This window comes from Capricornis sumatraensis, chromosome 2 (assembly GCF_032405125.1).
Source record: "Capricornis sumatraensis isolate serow.1 chromosome 2, serow.2, whole genome shotgun sequence".
Lineage (NCBI taxonomy): Eukaryota > Metazoa > Chordata > Mammalia > Artiodactyla > Bovidae > Capricornis > Capricornis sumatraensis.
Genome location: NC_091070.1, coordinates 195,323,520 through 195,335,947, shown reverse-complemented (window position 1 = coordinate 195,335,947; position 12,428 = coordinate 195,323,520). Strand labels below are relative to the sequence as shown.

Below are 12,428 nucleotides of genomic sequence, written 5' to 3'. Positions count from 1 at the left end.
ACCCATCTGGGGAGTTGCAAAGACAAAGTTACAGCAGTTTTTCTCAAAATGTGTCCTCTGTTTGCTTGAGTCAGAATCATCTGGGAGTGATTTTTAAACCCCCAGATTCAGATGACTCTCAAACTCACTGAAATATGAGAAACATTTTAGTTGAGAGTTAAGGGATATGAAGGAAAAATGAAAATATAGTGTAATATATGCTATGTTTAAGGTACACATAAAATTCTGTGATTAGCTTTATTTGTATAAACTATTTCCTGGTGTCTCAGAATCTGTCTGCAATGCGGGAGACCTGGGTTCGATCCCTGGGTTGGGAAGATCCTCTGGAGGAGGGCATGGCAGCCCACTCCAGGATTCTTGCCTGGAGGAACATGGACAGAGGAACCTGGTTGGCTACAGTGCATGGGGTTGCAGAGTCGGACATGACTGAGTGACCAGGCACAGCACAAAACGTTTTAAATTTGCTAATTCCTATCTTTAAGTGATGGCTGGGTAGAGTGGGACAGGGATGGGGAAAGGGAGGAATATTACTATAAAATTTATCTCTTTACCCCTAGATGATTCTGAAAAGTCTGTTTATCTTTTATTCATTTAATGTTTTTGTTTTTCTTTTAGTCCAAGGACAAAATGATGAGAGGCTCTCGCAGAGGATGTGTGAGACTCAGAGTGAGTATTTATTCATTTTTACGAAAACCAATTTTGACAGAAAGAAAACTATTATGACAGATTCATGGGAGTCTAAATTTAGTTTAGCTCCCTTACTTAATTGTTGGGGGAGACAAGTTTAAGGCTTAGAGGAAAAACGACTTCTCCAGGGTAACTCCAGAACCAGGGCTAGAGTTCAGTTCTTTTGGCCCATTAACTTAACATTGTATCCATGACTTGATGCACCTACTGATTTTTTTTAATGTTTTCTATCCAGGGACAGGGGCTGGAAATTAAATGAGTTGTAGTGTTGGCAATAGAGTAAGCAGTAGGAAAAAACTCTGAGAAATCCCCACTTTCAGCTGCTTAGTCTGTTCAACACTGTTTAATAATGGGTGTTGCAGCAGTTATGTCCCTTAGAAATATAATGTGAGCAACATATATAATTTAAAATTTTTGTTGTGTCACATTTAAAAAGCAAAAAGCAGGTGAAATTAATTTTAATGATATATTTTGTTTATGCCAGTATATCCAGAATATTATTTGAACATGCAATCAATAAAAAATTATTGAGATATTTTACCTTCTTTTTTTTCATACTACATCTTTGGAATCCACTATGTTTTTTGTACTTACGGCACATCTTGGTTCAGATCAGCTGCATTTCAGGTGCTGTATAGCCTCATGTGACTCAGGGCTACCTTATTGGACAGTATAGGCCTATAGCTTCAAACAGTTTTTTATTTCCTGTTCAGTTTCCACCATTGTCTGAATAGCTAAAGACACGGAGGAATGCAGGGTTGAGAATATAGTTTCTAGTACTCAACTGTATCTAAAGAAGGGCCTATCTCTGTCATAACTATTAATAGGTAAATCAGCTTCTAGTGGCATTTTCTTCTTTCGGATTCCTGTTGCTTTCTTTCTGCCATCTTCTTTTCTGTACCCTTATTTTGAATATGTAAATGTGTTTCATAAATATATGATTGCCTTTGTTAGCAGTAGGTTATTGGTAGAAATGGGAGATAACTCTGAGAAAGAAATCAAATTCTAATGGAAAAATTTTGACACTGAGATAGGAGTTAAGTATGGTGAATTTGCAGGATGGAAATGAGACAGGCTTGTTTTGAACAGATGGTGTATATATGACAGCATAAAGATTTTTGAAAATTCAGCTTATTGTACTCTTGGCTATTTTTCCCCTTTCCTTTGGTTTTTGCTTTTGCCTTCTTGGTTTAATTGCTTTTCTAAGCACTTGTTATTGACCTCAGTCACCGCTCAGTCTGGTATTAGCTGCTTTCTTGGCTTAAGATAGACTCAGTAGTGAGACTTTGGCAGAGCTGTAGTGAGACAGCTCTTCAGTTGAATTCAATCTGGATTGTTACATTTAATGCACAGTTTTTTTCTTTTAAATATAGCTTAATTATTTATTAAACCTCGTGACTACCTTGTAGGTTAAGAAGTAGAATTTGGCCAGTTACTGTGGAAGCCTGTCTGTGTGTCCCATTCAAATTGCAGCCCACTGCCTGTCTCCTAAAGTAACCACTCTTGTTTTATAGGAACCACTTCTTGGATTTGCTTTCCTATATTCTACATTTTATCTTGCCCATTTAAAAAAATTGATATCTTTTGTTTGCAATTTATCTTTTGAAGACTCCAGACCCTTTGACCTGTAGGAGTTTTCCATAGTGTAGGTTTTATCGATTGTATACTGGTGCAGTTCAGCATGTTCCTGTCTCTGCTTTTCCTACATATTGGCAGCTGATCCAGAGACTGAGTCAGACTTAGGTTTGATCCCTTTAGGCGGTGTTGTGTTCTTTTATTAGGAGGCAATGTCTGGTTTTTGCTCTTCATTGGTATTAGCAACTTTTTTTTTGGCTGTAGGATGTTAATTCCCTAACCAGGGATTAAATTTGGGTCACGACACTGAAAGTTGCTGAGTCCTAACCACTGGACCACCAGGGAACTCCCAGATATTACCAACTGTTGATGCAGTACCTAGATCCATTTGTAAAATTATATTTTATCATTTTGTTTAAATTTTTATCAGAAATAATCATATAAGGAAACACTTCATCAGTTATGTGGTTACCCAGTGCTACAATTCAAACAGGATAAATAAATGCTTGATTATTTCCTTTTACTTACTCAATGTTCATAATAATGGACTTAACACTCATTTACATATATATAAATGTCTGTATATACCCAAAAGAATTGAAAGCACAGCCTTGAGTGGATATTTGTATACATAGGTGCTGTTTGCAAAAGCAGCAGCACCTATTGTGAGCAACTATTGTTACTTACAATAGTCTAGACATGGAAGCAGCCCTAGTGTCCATTTGATGGATGAATGGATAAACAAATGTGAAATATCCATGACAATGGAATAGTGTTTAGTCTTAAAAAGAAAGGAAATTCTGACACATGGTACAACATGGATGAACTTTAAGGGCATTTGCTACCTGAATTAAGTCAGTCACAAAATGACAAATACTGTTTGATTCTACTTATATAAGGTACCTGGAGTTGTCAAATTCATGGAAACAGAAAATAGAATGGTGGCTTCCAGGGGTTGAGGCTAGGAAGATTAGAGATTTCTTGTTTAATGGATACAGAGTTTCCAGTTTGAGAAGATGAAAAAGTTCCGGAAATGGACAGTTAGGATGGTTGTACAACAATGTGAATGTTCTTAAAAATATTAAAATGGTAAATTTTATGTTATGTGTACTTTACCACAATTTTAAAAAAACATTTTTTAAATCTACAGTTTTTTAATCTACAATTCTGTAGATCAAACACCTTAGAAAGGTTCTCTCCTTGATGAAATCTTGTTAGCCAAGCTGGGCTCTTATCTGGAGGCTCTGAGGGACTACAGGAGAGAGTCCGCTTCCAGGTTCATTCAGGTTGTTGGAAGAATTCAGTTCTTTGTGATTAAAGGACCAAGGTCCTCATTTTCTTGCTGGCTGTCAACTTGAGATCTGCTCTTAACTTCTAGAGGCTATGCATACTCCTTGTCCTGTGGCCCCTCCATCTTCAAGTCAGCATGGTGCATGGAAGTCTTTTAGTGCTTTAAGCCTCTCTGACTTCTCCTTTCTGTTACCAGCTACAGAAAACACTGCTTTTAAAAAGTCTTATATGATTAGAATAGGTTATACCCACCAGATAATCTCCCTTTTGCCATGTAATCACTTCAGTGATTACTCATCCTGTAACATAATGCCTGCAGTAACTTCTCATCATATTTGCAATTTCTACTCACCCTCAAAGGGGAGGAGAGAAAAACAGGGACGGGGTCATTGGGCGGGGTAGTATTTTAGAATTCTGCCGCACAGCATGACTTGAGAAGAGCTCGCTATACCTGTGTTTGAATCTTATTTTTGCTCTTTGCTTTGTTGACTGGAAGAGGGAAGCAATCGGTAATTCTCCAGACCTTAAGTTTTCTCTTCTTTTAAGTGGGGATTATAATAACCCTTGCGGAATTTTGTGAGGATTACGCATTTAATTAGGCTTTTAATTAGTTGCGTGTGTGTGTGTGTGTGTGTGTGTGTGTGTGTGTGTGTGTGTTTTAAGAGGCTTTGTGTTATTTTCAAGAAGCTGAACTGCCATTTGGCTTTCTATTTAGGAAACAGATTTCCAAGTTCCACTCTCTAGTGATAATACTGTTTTAGAACTGGGTCTGGAACCTTTTATTTTTAAACAGTTTCTCCAGGTGATTGCATTGTACAGCCAACTTTGGGACCACTGATGTGGTAGAATCAGAGAGAGCTGGAGCTGAATATCATTTAGCTATACCCCTTACTGACTTTGTACCTTTGAGCAAATTTCTTGACTTCTATGAAGATAACATATAGCTTGTTAAATTGTGAGGTTTAGCACTTATGTATGTACAGAGTTTGGCACATCGTACACATGCAGTGATAACTGCTGTGAACGATGATGGTAGTGGTGGTGGTGATAATGCACCTATCATCTAGGTTCCAAAGGAACATAACAAGCTCTCACGGATCTCTTCCTGCCTATTCATCCATCCTATCCTATGTTCTAACCACACCACACTTTGTTTCTTCAACCTTGTATCATATATTTTTCTATGTCAGGAATATTCTGTGCCCTTATCTGGTGAGCTCATCCTTTTCTTTTTTTTTTAAAAGTTTAACATTACAATCATGAGGCAGGACAGGACAGTTCACAGGCAGCTTCCCAAAGACAGGCCAGGTCTTCTCTCCAGGCCAGGTCCAGTGCATTGCCCCGCAGAGCACCCCAGGCAGATGGGCAGGGAGGTCCACCCTCAGTCCAGCTTCTCCAGTACAGAGAGCACGTACACTCGGCTAAGCTCGCTGCTAGAGTTCTAAGCAATGGTAGTGTTGTTCAGCAACAGGATCTGGCAGGCCAGCTGGGCCTCACTCTTCTTCCCCAGGTAGACTGACTATATAACAGGTCCCCATGGATTAGATCTGTAAAGCAAGCACAGCCTGGCCGCTGGTCACCAGCAGGTTGTCTGAAATGACACTCAGGCTTGCATCACAACCCAGGTCTTGCTGAGTGGAGTAGAGCTTGATGCCTATGCTGCAGTCCCAGATCCTGACGAGATCATCTAGACCACGGCTGGTGACGTGGGAGGTGGTGTAGGGGAGCGAGGTAACATCTCCACGGTGAGTGAACGTGTGGCTGACCTGGCTGCCAGTCAACACGTCCCACAGGCACATGGCCCCATCTTACCTGCCACTGACTAGCACTGTGGTCTGGTCAATGTACATAGTCGTGATGGTCTCTGAATGGCTTTGCAGAGTGAAGAGGCAGCCTGAGTCCTCCAGACCGATCACCCTCAGTGTGTGGTCCTGGCTCCCAGTCACACAGTGCCTGGCCTCTGCCTCCAGGCTGTGATGGGCTTCTGGTGTGCACAGGGCACTGTGGGTCAGTGCTGCTGTGTCCTTGCTGCTGTACATGGGGAATTTGGGGGACTGCCCTACCTTGGGGCCCTTTGGAACTGCAGGAAGCTGAGGGCAGGTGTGAGTCTCCAAGAAGTCAAGGAAACTATTGAGCCAGGCAGCCAGTCCTTTTGTCTCCGTGTTGCCGGAGGAGACCTCCTCGCTGCTGCAGTGCAGAGTGCCCTCGATGGCCTCCCATATCTCCAGCCGACCACTGCTCCACCCACCACGATGGGATTGCCCTGAGCTCCAGGCTCCACATAGGGCCGTCTGTGTTGGGGGACCAGATGAGGAAAGGGAAGCTCTGAGAGGAGTGCCTCCCTCATCCTCAGGGGCCTGGGGCAGAGTGGGTGCAGGGCTCGTGTGTGGAGAGGAGCCATTCCAAATCTCTTTCTAGTATACTGGCTGCACCAGGCGGCTGAAATCATTGCCTGGGGAGTCCTGAGCAGGGCGACAGCCCACCCAGTGCTAGGACTCAGGCTCAGTTAGCTTTGAGAGCTGCAGCTATGCTGAGAAGTTGGTGAGATCAAACAGGTGAGGTCTGACAGATCCCCAAAGAAGGGAGGTGGAGGAGGGCCTTGTGATGGTGCTGTAGTGGAGGACTGTCCCCGGGCCACTCTGGCCACCCTGCTCTCTGACAGCCGTTCCCAGCTCTCCTGAGCCTCCAGCACATTGCCAACACCACTGTCATGATGCTGCCCGCCTGGGCGCCAGATGCTGGTGAGGTTGTCTCCAATGTGTGCATCTCATACATACTTGTGGCCTGCCAAGCAACAGCTCACCAGCAGCATCCCATCGCTGGCCAGAGACTCAGTGTCCATGAGGTGCCCATGCAGCACCAGGGGCACGATCTCCATCTCAGGTGGCCTGTAGCTGTAGTCACTGCAGGCCAGCACCTCATACCATGGGTTTGCCAGGGTCCTGCACCAGGCTACTTATAGTTACTCGGGCAGAGCATGCCATACAGGCAGAGCAGCAGCAGCACAATGATGCCCGGGGCCTCACTGAGTCCCCCCACCTTGTACAGGGTGATGTCTCTGTGTGCCTGTACTGTGTCTGCCCCCCTGAGGCCAGCCTCCCAGAGCCCATTCTGCCCAGGCCATGGTGGAAGCCAGGGTTTGTGGGTGTCCTGAGGGTGCTGCCCCTCCAGAGGCTTCCATTGGGTTTGGGGCAGGGGTGTGACAGGGATGACAGGCAGCAGGTTGACGTCCCTCTGGGCCAGTGTGATGATGTAGTAGCTGAAGAGTGTTGGCTAGTGCCCGAAGGGTGGTTTCCTCCAATGTTCCTCATCCTCAGGCCCCCAGGTTACTCTGGGGTTGGGCTGTCGTGGACACCCTCAGGTGGACCACTGGGCCTGCTGGGCAGCTCCCCCAGCCATGTCTGATTCTTGGGTGACTTAGAGGTGTCAGGTGGGAAGATGGAGAAGGTGGGATCTGGCTGGCTGAAGGGCACCACATCACTGGGTACAGACAGGGGAGCCAGGGTGCTGTCACCCAGAGAACCCTGTTCTGTCACCTGGGCAGCTAGGTCTGTGTACACCAGGATACCAATCAAGACCTCAGTGCCGGCCATGGCAGGTGCTGTGTTAGGCGGGTTCAGGCCGGGAAGCAGACTGCATGCAGCCTCTTGGGGAATCACAGGTTTTGGAAGGAGAATGGTTGTAGCTTGATGGCATGGGATGTGGACAACTGCCCTTCAAGGCGTGTTGGCCATGCCACTGGCTTAGCTGGGGTCAGTCAGGCCTCAGGGGGCAGCCACTTGTTCATACCTGCCAGCTCTATCCAGCAAATGTCAATGAACAGTGCTGAAAAACAGCGTTTGAAGGAAGAAGTCAGACACCAGGCCCACAACGGCAAAGCAATAAAAACTCCTGAGTGGCAGGCATGAGGGTGAAGTAGCCAACGAGGATGATGCCCAGCTCTGTGACTACGGTTTCCATGATGGACCAGCTCTCTCTGCTTAGGCCTTGGGCAGTGCACAGCTTCCTCTTGAGATCCACTGGGGTGGAGACCACTGACTTGGTGAGCACCAACACGTTCTCTAGCCCAGTGATCACCACAAGGTGGGGGAAAACCTCACCACTGTTGAGGGTGGGCATCAGGCCAAAGAGTGTGCAGAGCCCCACAGATGTCAGCAGTGATCCGAGTTCTGTGACCATGGTGGGCAGAGCCAGCCCCCGTTTGGACTTGGCCTTGTGTATCTTGCGCGTGAAGTAGAGGTAGTCCTGATATGGGTAGGCACAGGACGATGAGCTCAGCGATGCCAGTCTCCTCCTTGAAGTGCACATGGACCAGGCTCTCTGCCCAGCTGGGACTGGGGTGCAGGAGCATCAGGGAGGCCTGCAGACTGCCCAGAAACTTGATATAGTAGTGCCGGAAGACCAGGATGATGGTGTACGAGACCACTCTCTTCCTGGGGTAGAGACTGTACTCACGGAACAGCCCATGGTTGCAGCAGGCCTGAGATATCTTCTCCTGCAGCCTGTCAGTTAGGTCATCCTCAGCTGAAGTCACCTTGCTTCCCTCCTGGAAAGTGACCATGCATCAGCCTGGCACACATTGGGCTGCCGTGACAGTGGACACTGTCTGCACGCACAAGTCTGAAGCAAGTTCTTGAAGCAGTATCCCACCATGTGTGGCAGATGGCGGGCAGGACATGGTGACCAAGTCATCTTTTAAGAGACTTTTCAAATGGTGATTCTTCATGAAGCATTCCTTCGTGAAGCTCACCCACATCCTTCTAACAGATTTGATCCTCTTCCATTTGTCACTTATAGCCATGAAAGGACTTTTAGATGATATTACGTGTAAGTAGTCTGTTTTCTCTGCCCACTAGTGAGTTCACACCCAGTGTCACAAATGCATGGTACATTGTAAGTAGGTACTCAAAAAATGCTTCTTGTTGATTTCATGGAATTATAAAAATAAGAAATACATTTTAGGGAATTTACCTTTACTATAGTTTATAGACAAAAAAAGTTAAACACAGTGGCATGGATGTGTTTTTTTTAAAAGAAAAAAAGCAAAACACCCACGTGGTTTTAGGCTACATGAAGGAATAGGGAAAGGAACCAGTAGTTACTGAGGAAGCTCTTTGGATCAGTCACTGTGTTGCCAAATTTTCATTGATATCGCCATGATAATCCTCTCAGGTCAGTAGTGGTATTTCGTTTTACAAATGAGAAGACTGAGACTCACACTACTTTTAGTAGCCTACCAAAGTCACATAGTTAGTAAATGGTGAATCTGGGGTTGAACTTGGGTCTGTCTTGTTCCAAAGCCCTGTTCAGCCCTTAATGTTTCCAGGCTCCTATTCTTAACTACAAGAGTCAATAATGCAGGTGCTCCAACTTGATGCACAGAAGTGGAAAACTAGTGGAGGAAACCATTTCCTTCCCATCTTTCTTTGACTGTGGTAATGTCAGAGTATGGCCACTAGATGGTGCCCTTGGCCTTGATGGAGAAGTACAATAGCCAGTTGAGTCCTGGGGTCTGATTTTTTTTTTCCCCCTTCTGGGACTCAACCAAAAGCAAAACATTAATATTTCCAGGTAACATGAATGTGGGGGTAGAGACAAGAACAAGTAAAAAATGAAATGGAATTCAAATCCAGATTTGCCACTTACTAGCTTTGTGACTTCAGGGAACTCATTTATTCAGTTTTTTATCCAGTTATTCAGCTATTTATCAGTGTATCCATTTATTATTTATTTATCCACTTATTCAGTTATTTATCCATTTATTCAGTTATTTATCCAGGTAACATGAAAAATGGAGAAGTGTTAGTGTTAAAGAGGCAGTGTGGGGGTAGAGACAAGAACAGGTGAAAAATGAAATGGAATTCAAATCCAGATCCACTTACTAGCTTTGTGACTTCGGGGAACTCATTTATGCAGTTCTGAGTCCTATTTCCTTTACCTCTGGAATGGCCTCGTGTCATTTACTCATGTAATTATGAATATCACATTAACGGATACATTATAAAGTATCCAATTCTTAATGAATGATAATTACTGCTGTTACTAATTACTAATGATGAGATGAATATCAGATTCTTAGGAATTCTGCAGGGCCTTAGGAATAACCAAAGTAATCACTAAATATATTGTGACTTTTTGAAAACGGTTAATCCATATGTGACATTTTTTTTTTTTTAACCAATCCAGTGAAACTGAGTACTTCATTTATTTATTGTGCTTATCATCAGAGTTGATTGATTCCCTGAGGAAGGAGTCTCATATTCTCTTAGTCCATTACAAGAGAGTATAGCACTGTCCTGTGATGGGTTAATAGTTTCAGCATTGATTTCTTCCAGTGCCTTATTTCAGTGATTCTACATTATTTTTGCATATGTTAACATCTCTGGCATTGGAATGCATTTTATAATCATTGATATCTTAGCATGGATACAATTAGATATTTTTAGATTAATGTATAACCTTAAGAGTATCCTTCTCCCCTATCCTCTTAGATCTACATCCTGTCTGCATCGTTCTGTCAGTTGTTTTGTCATTTCGTTACGAAAAATTACTCTATTGATTTAAGTCCTTCTTTGTTAATTCACTAGCTTGTTTTGCAGGCATCATCTCTTCTCTGTGAATTTGACATTAAGAATCTCTTCTCCGACTTTCTTGTACAAGATGTAAGCATCTATTTAATCTCTTGTGATTAGTACATAGATGTCATTAATGCTATTTTCTGAATGTTTATCATATTTTATGGTTATAAATTTAAAAATAAGGTGATAAAAAACGATGTTCCAGGAAGATACCAAAAGAAAGCTAGGAAATAGTATTATTAATAATATCAGAAATAATAGACCTTAAGGCTTGCCTGGATTGATTTCAGAAAGTAAATCTGAGTTTGATTCTAGGAATTATATAACCTTAATCTTCAGCTTTTAAATAAAAATTCCTGGGAATCTAATAATGAACTTTTGGTGGTAAAATAAATAAATAATAGACTTTAAGAAAACGATTAGAATTGTATGGGAAAAGAGGGTACTCAAAACTCAGTGTCACATATATAATGTTCTTTGACAGTGGTGGAATAAATTAGAAACTCCTTAACAAAACTGTAGCCACGTGCCACCTCATATGGATACTTCTAAATAATTTATTGGTGAAGGTTGAAATTATAATGGAAATTATGAAATAGTTAAACCTGAGTGACAATGAAGGGACCACATGTTAAAGCTGCGTCTAAGGCAGTCTGTGATTTATAACCTTAAATGAATATATGATAAAATAGAGATTGAAAATTAATGAGATAAGCATTACAGTAAAAAAATTAAACAAGAAAAAATTAATGATAAAATAGAAAGAGGAACAATCAAGGACATTTTTAGGCCAGAGTCACTTATTAATGTAAATGTTAAAATCATGAACAAAAAGCAGCAAACCATACCCTGTAATATATAAACAAAAAGGGTTATGACCAAACAGTTTATTTTGGGAATACTATTAATAGGATTCTAATTTTATAATCAATTAAGATAATTTAACATATTAACTAATTAAAAAGGGAAATTACATGACCATCTGAATAAATGGAAAAGAAGCAGTGAATAAAATGAAACATGCATTCAAGATCAATGCCAGCTAGGAATAGTAAGAGAACATTCTTAACCCAGTAAGGAGTATTTGCTAAAATGTTCCAGTGTGCTCAACAGCGAAATAGTAGAAGCATCTACTTTAGAGTCAGCAACGAGACAAAGGTGCTTGATTTTTCTGTTTTTTTTTTTTTTTTTTTAACTGTAGTGCAGTTGATTCACAATATTATGTTAGTTTCAGGTGTACACTGTAGTGATTCAGTATTTTTGCAGATTATATTCCATTATAGGTTATTTCAAGATAATGACTGTAATATTCTGTGCTATGAAGTATATCTTTGTTGCTTATGTATTTTATACATAGTAGTTTGTATCTGTTAATCCCATAACCCTAATTTGTCTTTCCTCCTTTCTCCTCTTTGATAACCACAATTTTTCTATATTTGTGAGTCTGTTTCTATTTTATATATACATTTATTTGAAATATTTTTAGATTCCACATGTAAGCAATGTCATAGAGTATTTGTCTTTCTCTGTCTGACTTATTTCTAAGCATAACCCTGAGTCCATCCACTTTGCTACAAATGGTAGTATTTTGTTCTTTTCTATGGCAGAGTAATATTTCATTCTATATGTATATGCATATATATATACATCTATGTGTATATATATTGTATGTGTGTTTATACACACACACACACACATTCTCTACATCTTCTTAATCCAGCTGTCTGTTGACTGCACCTGAGTTGCTTCCATGTCTTGGCTGTTGTAGATAATGCTGCTGTGAATATTGGGATGCATGTATCGTTTCAAATTAGTATTTCTGTTTTTTTTTTTTTTCTGGATATATACCTAGGAGTGGAATTGCTGTATTGTATGGTAGTTCTATTTTTTTAGTTTTTTGAGGAGCCTCCATAACCTCCTTACTGTTTTCCATAGTGGCTGCACCAATTTACATTCCCATCAACAGTGTATAAAGGTTTCTTTTTCTCTGCATCCTCTCCAGCATTTGTTATTTGTAGACTCTTTTGACGATAGCCATTTTGACAAGTGTGAGGTGCTATCTCGTTGTGGGTTAGATTTGCATTTCTCTAATGATTAGCAACATTGAGCATCTTTTCATGTGCCTGTTAGCCATCTGTCTTGTTTGGGAAAAAATCTGTTCAAGTCTTCATTGATTGGCTTGTTTGTTTTTTTGAGTTGTATATAAAGTTGTATAATCTGTTTGTATATTTTGGGTATTAACCCCTTGTAGGTTGCATGATTTGCAAATGCTTTATCCCATTCTGTAGGTTGTCTTTT

At 41.5% G+C, this 12,428-nt stretch overlaps 1 protein-coding gene and 1 pseudogene across 4 annotated transcripts in view; one reads left to right on the top strand and one right to left on the bottom strand.

Annotated features, from left to right (window-relative positions):
* The window catches only part of OSBPL9 (oxysterol binding protein like 9), a 170,976-nt gene that overhangs the window by 31,563 nt on the left and 126,985 nt on the right, over positions 1-12,428 (top strand). For 3 of the 4 annotated variants that reach the window (XM_068966059.1, XM_068966057.1, XM_068966058.1), the window contains exon 2: positions 616-666. The exons of the other annotated variant lie outside the window; for it this stretch is intronic. In XM_068966059.1, coding sequence (XP_068822160.1) covers positions 616-666 — 51 coding nt within the window. The remainder of the gene's footprint in view (positions 1-615; positions 667-12,428) is intronic. 4 annotated transcript variants of the gene reach the window in all.
* LOC138074322 (sterol regulatory element-binding protein cleavage-activating protein-like) lies at positions 4,934-7,993 on the bottom strand (annotated as a pseudogene).